Source organism: Mus pahari, chromosome 10 (genome assembly GCF_900095145.1).
Source record: "Mus pahari chromosome 10, PAHARI_EIJ_v1.1, whole genome shotgun sequence".
Lineage (NCBI taxonomy): Eukaryota > Metazoa > Chordata > Mammalia > Rodentia > Muridae > Mus > Mus pahari.
Genome location: NC_034599.1, coordinates 61,416,995 through 61,429,607, shown reverse-complemented (window position 1 = coordinate 61,429,607; position 12,613 = coordinate 61,416,995). Strand labels below are relative to the sequence as shown.

Genomic DNA, 12,613 nt, shown 5'->3' with positions numbered 1-12,613 from the left:
GAGTGCTGGGATTAAAGGCGTGCGCAACCACACCCGGCTATTACACATCTTACACAACAAATTACAACCTGAAAGTCAGCACAAGGTAGCTATAATTTAATACAAAGTGATGAGAGATTCTTCAGTATTAAAAGTAATTATTTCAGAGGTTATTCTCAACTATAAAAGTATAATTTTCCACCAGGCAGTGGTGGCACACACCTTTAATCCCAGCACTTTGGAGGCAGAGGCAGGCAGATTTTTGAGTTCGAGGCCAGCCTGGTCTACAGAGTGAGTTCCAGGACAGCCAGGGCTATACAGAGAAACCCTGTTTCAAAACAAACAAACAAAAAAAATAGCAGAAACATATTGGGGAGTAATACAGAAATAATAAAAATAAATTAACAGCCTTTGCCTTTTATGGAGTTTTTCTTCAACTATAATATGACAGGGGTATTTTGGTATAAATATAGTAATCAAGAAACTAAATTAGAATTTTAAGGACAAGAAACTTGGACTAGTGATGTGCCTCAGATGGTAGGAGTATTTGTCTAACATGCACAAAACCCTGGGTTCAATCTTCAGTTTGTATACAACTTAGTGTGGTAGCATATACTATAATCCCAGCAATTAGAAGGTAGAGAGAGGAGTTCAAGGTCATCCCTGGCCTTTTAGGGAGTTCTAGGGTAGCCTAGGATACATGAGACCCTGTGTCAAAAACAAAAACAGATAAAAAAAAACTTTACTTTAAATATTAAATTCACTATCTATAAAATTAACATTGATGTCAAGTATTAACTTATAGGAAAATTAAAGAAAGAATAAGTGTACAGTTACTTAGCACAATTCAAAATAGTATGTATGTATGACATACCAGAGGGAGTTAACATGTACTTGCTATGGTGGTCTGAACAGTACATGAATGAGAGGCACAGAGAGGAGAGGCACTCTCTCTCACACTAAGGAGGAGGACACTGATGAAGAAGCAAGTCTAGATCTGTCCTTTCACACTAGGGCTCTTTCTTTTCTGTAAGGCTAGGGATTGAACATAGAGCCACTTGCATATGCTACGCAAGTGCTCTACTATCACCATGCTTTATTCTCAGCAATCAAAGAGGATTCCAGCTTCAGAAAAGCACTGTTTACCCAATAATCCATGGCACATAGAGGGAGCAATAGGCTTCCCACCAATCAATTACAAGCCAGTAGTAGAGAAACAAAGATTAAGAAGAAAGGAAGAAAGACTCTAGGAGTGTAAGTTTGAGTTCAGTTTCTACTAAAGAGAGAAATAGAAGCAACATTTAGTGTGCATCTATGGAAACAAAATGGCATGATTCTATCCATTAATCCTATGCCCACTCTAGTCAGACACTCAAGGAGATAAGAGGTCACTGATTCTCTATGAACATTTTTGAATTTGGAAACTGCAGGAGACATTAAAAACCATAAGAATGTTCTTAATAGCATCTTCTAGAATTATGACTCAAATGAGAGAGCTAATAAACAAGTAGCATCAGTGTGCCTCCACACACATATACACTGGTCATTTTCAAAATGTGAGCAGAAGACTAGTATTTAAAAAAAAAATCACTAGGAAAATTGAAATGCAAACAATAGGCTCTATAGATCTCCTAAATCTAACTTACTGGTGGGCCCTATAGACCTTCTAAATCTAACGTGCTGGGGTATGTACTCCCAGAACTTTCAAAAAACTCCTTTGTGGGAAGACTGTGCACACCAAAACTTGAGATCACTAAGAGCAGAGATGAGCTCCCCTTCTATTGTCTAGTTCAGTAAGAATGATGACGATCTATCTAAGAGGAAGAGAGAGAAAGAGGGGAAGAAAGCCAGTTTGATTCCCTTCCTTCACTTAAGCCACAGTAAAAAGAGCTCAACAGTCTTGCCATGAAGGTCTCCCTAAAGCCTCACCAGTGTATATATAAGTTGCAAAGTAAGCAAAACATAATTTAAATAAGTAAACATTGTATAGAATTCACAAATGTATTACATACAGATGGTAGAAGCACCTTGAAACACATTCTTTTCATTTGAAAAGTAGACCTGTGTGATCATAGAGTAAAAATGAAAGTATAGAGCTGCTGAGATGGCTCACACGTGAACGAGCTTACCACAAAGGCATGATGAGCTGAGTTCAATCGCTACAACCTACACAAGGTAGAGAGAACTAACTCCCCAAGCTGTCCTCTGACCGCCACAAGTATACTGCAACATGTGTATTCTCACGGTTCATAAATCTTAAAAAAATTATGTTCAAAAGGAAAGAACCTCAATAAAAATTATATCAGGCAGATGATTTTTTTTCTTTACACTTCAGTACTTAAAACTCAATTTTGAATTTGCTTTCTGAAAAGAACAAGTCTTTAAAAGCTAAGCCAAGCCACATGTGACGGTGCACACTCACACTCCCCCCTACTCAGAAGCCAAGTATGGTGGTAGTGCACACATATACCTGCCCCTCCACTGATACTTAGAAGTCACGTATGCTGGTACATACTTATACTCTCAAAAAGACAGGTTGTTACTACATGATCCCAGGTTCTTTCTAGCTCTAGAGTACCTGGATTTAACTTGGCACCCTCTGTGTAAGAGAAACAATGTGCTGAGAGAAGCACAGGCATCAGTGTGATAGACATCAAAGGCCAACTGGTCTACCTGAGAAGACTAAGTGGCATCACTCCAGGGGACTCAGATGCAGGCACCGTTTCTGTGTCGGTGACAGGAGTGGTGGCAGTTGTGGTGTCCTCGAGGGAGCTGCTCATAAAGGAAGTTGTGCTGGATGCTGATGGGCTGGTGGTCACTGGTGTCTGTGCCTGCTGTGCTTGGTCACTTTCTTCAGTTTGTTGATCAATCTCTGTATAACAAAGGTTAAGAAAATAGTAAGGATTGGCTGTTTTAAAAAAGCAACAGTCAAAAATGGAAAAGTTTAATTTTAAGTTTCTAAAGGTAGGTTTGGTTAAGTACACCTGTAGTCCCAGCAGGCTGACGCAAGAAGATTCTCTTAAACACAAAGATACCCTGGGCTATGTAGCAAGGCCAGCCAAGATTGCATAGTAAAACCTTCCTCAAAACAAACAAACAAACAAACAAACAACGGTTCTAAACACATTTCTGAAGGAATTAAAAAACATTCTCATATTCTCCCCCCCTCTCTCATTATTGTACTTATTGTAGATTCTTGCAATTAGTTCTGATTTTAGAGATTTCTCTTACAAAAATATTAAAAGTGGGATGTGGTGACATCTTCCTCTACCCAAACATGAAAACTATTTGCTGAGCATTTTGATTTTGAGGCTTACCTCCAGTGTTGGTAAAAGCATACAAATACAAGAACAATAAAAACCTTGACAGAAATTTCTTGCTGACTATGACTGAATGGTGTGTCTGCCAAAGTGTAGAGTACGTTTATAATTTTCATTCTCCAGTAAGGGAACAACTAATAAAGTAGTAGTTACTACAAAAACAACTAGAGCTGGGGAGATGGCTCAGTAGTTAAGAGAGCTGTCTTCCAGACACTTGAATTCTCAGCACTCACATGGCAGCTCACAACCATCTGTAACTCTAGTTCCAGGGGATCTAATGTTGCCTCTGGCCTCTGTATGGACCAAGCACACAAGTGATACGCAGACACATAAAATAAACATATTTATAAAAACATAGCTAATTCTATTATAGGTTTACTAAATGGCCACATACCTTAATAATCAACTTATAACATGCCTACTTACACGTACCATGTACCCCTCTCTCCTATATACTATCTAAACTAAGATGGAACAAGAATGAAGGCTAAGGAGAAGCAGAAGATCTATCTAGCCCTTTTTTCCTTTTCTCTTTCCCTTCTTTATTTTTTCTCCTTTCTCATCTATGTGTCCCTTTAGGTAAGGTCTCATGTACCTAAGCCAGGTCTTAAAAATGATTTGATTTATAGGCAAGAATATCCTGGAACTTCTGATTCTCTTGTCTCTCCTTTCCAAATGCTGGGGTTCCAGGCCTATGCCATCTTCCCCAGTATAGCATAAGCTTCTTGAAGGCAAGGGACACCATTTCTAGAGGCATTAGACATTTAACAAAAAGAACCTCACTTTTATTCAAAAACTTATACCATTACCCAAAGTGAGGATAAAGATGAGCAAAGCCAGGGGCTTTTTACACACACACTGTCTATGAAATAGCATATATATATATATATATATATATATATATATATATATATATATATATATATTGAATCAATCTATAAACAGTTGGATACCTTTTGAAGAATGCATTGAATGTCAACTGTTTTTATTTCTTGTCTTTTTTCTAACACAGGGTCTCACCATTTAAGTTTAGCAGTCCTGGAACTCACTATGTACATCAAGCTAACCTTAAGCCCATAGAGATCTCCCTGCCTTTGGCTCCTTAGTGCTGGGATTAAAAGTGTGCACGACCAGACCTGTTTTAATTTCAGCTTTCCAAAAGTTATCAAATTCTAATGTTTATGTAGATTTAAAATAGAAAATTACAGACAATGATTACCAAGGTACAAATAACAAAAAATAACCATTCCTCTTACAAAGGAAAAACAATGTGCAAATTTCTTTGACCAAAAAAAAAAACCATATTTTTACAAATCACTATAGAATTACATTACTTTTGACAATTATGAGTATAATTTCATCAGATAACATACCTTGCTTAATTTTGCCCCCAAACTGGTCTTCCAAAAGCCCATGGACCACCAGTTTGTAAATCATAGCTTGAGCCCGTTCCAGATCAGCTAACCCCAATGCTCGCTTTATGGGTGACCGCATGACTGCTCGCTTCACCATGTGCCGCATCAGGAACTGTAGAGCAGCACGCATCTCCACATCCTCGTGAACAACTGGAGAACTTGCACAGTCTGAGTTGTGGCCATTTTCAGCGAGAACTTTTGGGATCAGCAAGAGCTCAGCATATTTACTACAGCCAAGAAGAGCACTAAGTGACTTCATAGCACCGAGGTAGAGATAGGAAAGCTGGACTGCTCTGATTTCTGACTGGGCTATGTCATGGGTTTTGGATATGTGTTCATGATTTTTTCTCTTTCCTTCTGTTATTTGATGTTGGGATTCCACACCTGGCAGTGTTGGTTCTAAAGAAAATGAAGCTATTTCATTTTCTGATTTGGAGCTTGTGGTACCCTGACTTTTGACATCATCAGACATTAACCCTGTTCGCACATCTAAAATGGATTCACTCTCAGGTTTCTGCTCAATGTCCCCCTTTTCCTCAGACTCATGACGGTGTTTCTTTTCATGTCGCTTGATGCTCTGTTTCCCCACATCTTCATGAATGCCTGTCAGATATGTTAGGTCCAGCAGCACAGAAGCTGTCAGGCCTCGGAATCGCGCCACATCAAACAGCAGTGGTTCACAGGGTTCCAGGTTATACAATGGAGTATCACTAGGCGACCAAAAAGTTGGGAAGCTTTAATAAAGATCAGAATGACACAGGAAAAAGCAAGTGAGGGAAAGACAGGAGGAAGGTACAGAAAATAATGTAGACAAAACAAAACACATCATGAACACAATGTTGAGAATAATTTATACAAACTGACATCATTACAGAATGAAAAAATGGTATTATGAGGAGCTAGAGATGTGATGCTAAATACAACAATAATGAAATGCACCTGAGTTTTCAAATGAGAATATTTACCACTATGCACTGCAAAGCAGAGTGAACAAACATCCCATAAGGACTTAGGCCTAAATCTGAATTATCTTAGAGCTTTTGGGGCATGTGGGTTCTGTTGCTATCACTCAACCCTGCCAGGATAGTACCAAAGCAACCCCAAATACACTAAGCAAGAGAATATGTACTTTACTAACAAAATAGGAGGTAAGGCAGATGTAGTTTCATATAAACTATTTGGGAAATTTAGGTAATAATCTAGTTTGTTGAATATGTAGTAGATCTTTATAACCTCCTTCATAAGAAACTCTGTCTCATTAAAAATTTTACTTTGCAGTCTTCAACTAATACTCATAACTTTATAAGCAACAATGATCACATATCCCTGATATATGCATAAAATTCCTGAAGTTTAAGAGTCACATTAATTACAAAAATATAATAAAAAGCCCCACAAGTATCTGAAGATTTGTTATCACCCATTTCTTGGCTCTGTCTATCTTCCTAGTCTTATTTTCCCTTTGCCACATTTTTCTTTTTCATGTATTAATTTACATACTTTACTATACTGCATACATATTAGCAGATACTGACCATTCTTTGAAACAAAGAAAGAATAAAAGTAAATGTGGATACTTTTATGTGATTTTGTAAACTGGGTTTCTTAGCTTATTATGAAGAGAAGTAAAGTCCATTAACACCTGAAATTATAAACTTTACATATATTTTTTTTCAACTAAGAAAGTCAATCATAATTATTTAGTTCTAAACTAGTACAACTTTCACTAACTACTATGGATCACTGTTTTTTAGATAATATCATATTAATATATAAGAATTAGGTATGTTAGGTAATATAATCAATAGTCACATAATTATTATCAATAAACCCTTATTTCTAAATGATAAAATTATGCATCCAGATAGGTGAGATCCTTTATGAATGGAAATATTTAACATTATTTTAAATACATGAAATTTATGAAGTTTATATTTCAAACTCTCTCTCTCTCTCTCTCTCTCTCTCTCTCTCTCTCTNTCTCTCTCTCTCTCTCTCTCTCTCTCTCTATATATATATATATATATATATATATATATATATATACACACACACACACACACATATTTAAATGCTTTCAAGCATCTTGCCTGTGTTAAATAAATGTAATTCTCGTATCTATTCAAAATGATGCGCACTGAGAGACCAGAATATTTGTGTTTTAAAAGGGATGATGGAATACAACTGTACTCCCAGCACTTGGAAGGCTAATACAAGGTAAACATGAATTTGAGGTCTACTTGGGCTGCATAGTGTGTTCCAGGTCAGTTTAAGCTACAACATTTGGTTTCAAAAAGGGTGGAGGAAGCCCATCATGGAACTAAAGTATGACTCTGTGGTTAAGAGCACTAGAAGTTCTTTCAGGGAACCAAGGTTCAGTTCTCAGCCAACACATGTTGGCTCACAACAGTCTGTAGCTCCAGTTTCAGGGTATGTAATGTCCTCTTCTGGCCTCTACAGGCATAAGGCACACAGGGTGTGCACAGATATATGTGCAGACAAAACATCCATACACATAAAAAAATAAAATTTTAATTAAAAATGAGGCAGATCTTGTATATTCATTAGTCACTTAGATGCTCCTACCACAGGGCTTTCTGAACTTTAAATCTCATCAATAGATTAGCCAGCTGGCTTTTAAATGTTTAAGTGTAAAATGGATATGATTACAAGGCAAGAAACGGGTGGGACATAGTTCAGTGATAGATCTTTTATCTAGCATGCAGCAGTCCAAGGGTGATCTCTGGCACACATACCGCCCTGCACAAAGAAGCAGGAACTCAAATAAAAAAATAACAATTAAGCTTAGTGAACTTATCAGTTCATTACCAAATTAAAAACCTAGTTTACAAATCACTTGAATTTTAGTAAATCAAAATAGTAATATCTAGCCACATAAAAATCATCGTAAAAAGTTAACTAGCGATATATTATCACCTACATTATTACTCACTGTCCAGGGGCAATTGCCCATTTCACCATCAAATACTTATCTGCTAAAAGCATAACTCAATACATCATACCTGATGGTAATTTCTGCTTCATCCCACTGGACCTTGGCAGATGTGCTGCCTTCTTTGACCACTCCCAGCAGCGTGGCATGGCGCCCAGTTTGCTTGTGAACACACCGACCTCCAACTCTAAGACCAGCATCAACTCCTCCTATAACTGCTAGCACGGGCCACACCTCTATGCAAAGAGTCCTCAGCTGCGGTTCTGAGAGGTCAGCAAGACCATGCCTATTATGTTTACCTTTCTCTTCTTCTTTGTTCTCTTTCTCCTCTCTCATTTCATTTTCCTCTCGGCTCTGAACCGAGCGGCTTTTCTTTAGCTTCTGACCTGACTCTTTAATACATATCTTAATTTTATGGAGTCTTTCCATCATCTTTTTATTAATACAGTAAGTCCAACGGTCTGTCCGGTGAAGGATACGGATAAGCTGAATAGTGGCTTCAGCTAGCACTGCTGCTACTGGACTACAAATAGGGTCTCCTGGAAGTAAATCCCGTGGCGTGCCACGCATCTGCATATCACAAATTTTCACCTATATAAAAGAAGAGAAGGTGGGAATATGTGTGATATTAGAAGCTCTCCTTAACAATTTGTCAATATATGTTCTAGCAAATGGAATCAAGCTGAACTAGTACCACTGTATTACATCAAGTGACATCTCCATAGGCAAGAAATGTCACAGGACCCACTAAAGTGATTAGCAATACGGCCCTTTAAAATGTCCTGCCATCTGAACATCATATAGCCCACAATTTCCAAAGCAGTTACAACCTCTCAAAGGATGGATATGTGTGGCTAACTCAATTTAGTTCAAATAAATGTCTGAAAGAAACAGTAACTACCATCCTCAAATCTTGAATATTGAAAAGATAATCCTACTATGACCATACACTACAAGTGGGACACAGACATGGGAAAGGAAGCTAGTGTGGTGCCACATGCCTGTGGTCACAGCACCTGGAAGACCCTGAGTTCAAAGCCACTCTTTCCCTGATGCTATACTTGAACCCTGGCAATATCATGTAGTACAAAGTAGGTTCTGATGTGAGTACGCACCTCGTACACTTATTTTAAAAATAAATAAAGTAATATAGACAAAGTAGAGAGAGTACTTACTAGTACAGTACCAGGTTCACTGTGAATAGTTAATGTTAACTTTTTTCCCTCAAAGAGTATTACCAGGGTGCAAGAATACCACTGGGGCAAAGGATGATATTAGGCACTCAGCAGCCTCTACTTTATCTGCAGTTTATTGGCTACTGTTCAAGAAGAAGTTTTTTTTTTGTTTTTTTTTTTTGCAGGTTTCTATTTTTCTTTGTATAAAATAAACACATGTATAACTAGAAAAATGTATAACTAGAAAAAATGTAAAGTTAAGGATCTGAGAATTTCTTTGTGTTGGATGCACTACATTAAAAATATGAAGATATAAACCTCCAAGTATTTTAATAACTACCACAGTAACTCTAACACATGGGAGGTAGCAACTTCAGCTACATAGTGTTTTTTTCAATTTTTATTAGGTATTTACTTCATTTACATTTCAAATGCTATCCCCAAAGTCCCCTATACCCTCCCCCTGCCCTGCTCTCCTACCCACGCACTCNCNCTTCTTGGCCCTGGTGTTCCCCTGTACAGGGGCATATAAAGTTTGCAAGACCAAGGGGCCTCTCTTCCCAATGATGGCCAATTATATCATCTTCTGCTACATATGCAGCTAGAAACACGAGCTCTGGGGATACTGGTTAGTTCATATTGTTGTTCCACCTATAGGGTTGCAGACCCCCTTCTGCTCCTTGGGTACTTTCTCTAGCTCCTCTACTGGGGGCCCTATGTTCCATCCAATAGCTGATTGTGAGCATCCACTTCTGTGTTTGCCAGGCACTGGCATAGCCTCACAAGAGATCGCTATATCAGGGTCCTTTCAGCAAAATCTTACTGGCATATGCAATAGTGTCTGTGTTTGGTGGCTGATTATGGGATGGACCCCTGGGTTGGGCAGTTTCTGGATGGTCCATCCTTTATTCTCAGCTCCAAACTTTGTCTCTGTAACACCTTCCATGGATATTTTATTCCCTATTCTAAGGAGGAATGAAATATCCACGCGTTGGTCTTCGTTCTTCTTGAGTTTCATGTGTTTTACAAATTGTATCTTGGGTATTCTAGGTTTCTGGGCTAATATCCACTTATCAGTGAGTGCATATCATGTGAGTTATTTTGTGATTGGGTTACCTCACTCAGGATGATACCCTCCAGATCCATCCATTTGCCGAGGAATTTCATAAACTCATTGTTTTTAATAGCTGAGTAGTATTCCATTGTGTAAATGTACCACATTTTCTGTATCCATTCCTCTGTTGAGGGACATTTGGGTTCTTTCCAGCTTCTCGCTATTATAAATAAGGCTGCTATGAACATAGTGGAATATGTGTTCTTAATACCAGTTGGAACATCTTCTGGATATATGCCCAGGAGAGGTATTGCTGGATCCTCTGGTAGTACTATGTTCAATTTTCTGAGGAACCACCAACTGATTTCCAGAGTGGTTGTACAATCCCACCAACAATGGGGGAGTGTTCCTCTTTCTCCACATCCTTGCCAGCATCTGCTGTCACCTGGATTTTTGATCTTAGCCATTCTGACTGGTGTGAGGTGAAATCTCAAGGTTGTTTTGATTTGCATTTCCCTGATGATTAAGGATGTTGAACATTTTTTGAGATGTTTCTCAGCCATTCAATATTCCCCAGTTGAGAATTCTTTTAGTTCTGTGCCCCATTTTTTTTAATGGGGTTATTTGGTTTTCTGGAGTCCGTCTTCTTGAGTTCTTTATATATATTGGATATTAGTCCCCTATCTGATGTAGGATTGGTAAAGATCCCTTCCCAATCTGTTGGTGGCCTTTTTGTCTTATTGACAGTGTCTTTTGCCTTACAGAAGCTTTGCAATTTTATGAGGTCCCATTTGTCAATTCTCGATCTTACAGCACAAGCCATTGCAGTTCTATTCAGGAATTTTCCCCTGTGCCCATATCTTCGAAGCTTTTCCCCACTTTCTCCTCTTTAAGTTTCAGTGTCTCTGGTTTTATGTGGAGTTCCTTGATCCACTTAGACTTGACCTTAGTACAAGGAGATAAGAATGGATCAATTCTCATTCTTCTACATAACAGCCAGTTGTGCCAGCACCATTTGTTGAAAATGCTGTCTTTTTTCCACTGGATGGTTTTAGCTACTTTGTCAAAGATCAAGTGACCATAGGTGTGTGGGTTCATTTCTAGGTCTTCAATTCTATTCTATTGATCTACCTGTCTGTTGCTATACCAGTACCATGCAGTTTTTATCACAATTGCTCTGTAGTACAGCTTTAGGTCAGGCATAGTGATTCCCCAGATATTCTTTTATCATTGAGAAGAGTTTTTCTATCCTAGGTTTTTTGTTATTCCAGATGAATTTGCAAATTGCCCTCTCTAACTAGTTGAAGAACTGAGTTGGAATTTTGATAGGGATTGCATTGAATCTGTAGATTGCTTTTGGCAAGATAGCCATATTCACAATGTTGATCCTGCCAATCCATGAGCATGGGAGATCTTTCCATCATCTGAGATCTTCTAGGATTTCTTTCTTCAAAGACTTGAAGTTCTTATACAGATCTTTCAATTCCTTAGTTAGAGTCACACCAAGGTATTTTATATTATTTGTGACTATTATGAAGGGTGTTGTTTCCCTATTTTCTTTCTCCTCCTGTTTATCCTTTGTGTAGAGGAAGGCCATTGATTTGTTTGAGTTAATTTTATATCCAGCTACTGCACTGAAACTGTTTATCAGGTTTAGGAGTTCTCTGGTGGAATTCAAGAAGAAGTTCTTTGTTTTATGACTGGCTTACCTTAGATAATTCCTTGAAACTATATATATAATCAATTTGCATAATTAATTATATTTATGTATTTTATATTAAATTATATGCATTATACACATATAACTGATTTTTATAAATTATATGTAAAGTTTATATACATTCATTTATATTATATATAAATATATAATATACGTAACTTTTAAGATTAGTGTCTACTAAGTCTAGTACATTCATCAGAAGAAAATTACATAAGACTTAACCTAAATTTTTTTTAGTATAAAATTTCACGATAAATTCTTAACAGACCTAAGTTATACTGCATCCTCCAGTGAAAAGATAGGAAAGGGAAAAAAATACCACCACTAGCCACTAACACAGGGAGACCAAAGAGAAGTTTATTTCTGCTTTTGTTTTAGATAAAGAGAACAAAAAAAGGTTTCAGTGAAACTGTATGCCCTTAATACATTCAAAACTGTAGCATCTACAAGGTCTGAGACCTCTCACACATGAGCAAAGGGTAGTTTCCCCACTATAACTTCCATTATTCAGCTAATGGTATCTTATTATACCTGAGTATTTCTAGATTTCTTCTCATATCCATAACTACCAATGAACCACATTACTGCTAATATAGTTCCTGTTAACTCTCACAGTGCCAACATTTGCAAGTTGGTTTGCTATACAGCTATAGGGTCTTAATATGGAATAAAAGACAATTCCTAAAATTATTTACCCTTCTAGAAGAATAACTTCCATGGGTCAAATACCTTGAATGGTAGAGAGATCTTCCTACGTTATGACCTCTGTAGTACACTAACATACCCTAATTTAAAATAAGCAGTACCCTCATGCCTAAGTCCAGGTTGGGACTGTTACCTTCTCACCCGGGTTGCTGCTATAGAACATGACACATGGGTACAACTCTGCTGCATCCACATCCTCAAAGGCTAATTTGGGTTCCTAGAGTATGACAAAAGAGAAGCAAAGGAAACTAAAGTTGCTTTCCCCCCCATATACTTTTTTTTTTTTTTTTTT

General features: G+C 37.6%; 1 protein-coding gene across 1 annotated transcript in view; it reads right to left on the bottom strand.

Moving 5' to 3' along the window:
- Herc1 (HECT and RLD domain containing E3 ubiquitin protein ligase family member 1) overlaps window positions 1-12,613 on the bottom strand; it is a 160,319-nt gene that overhangs the window by 53,188 nt on the left and 94,518 nt on the right. Inside the window, 4 exon segments of the mRNA XM_029543584.1 lie at window positions 2,558-2,851; window positions 4,673-5,448; window positions 7,738-8,258; window positions 12,455-12,538. Of these exon segments, the coding sequence (XP_029399444.1) occupies window positions 2,558-2,851; window positions 4,673-5,448; window positions 7,738-8,258; window positions 12,455-12,538 (1,675 nt within the window).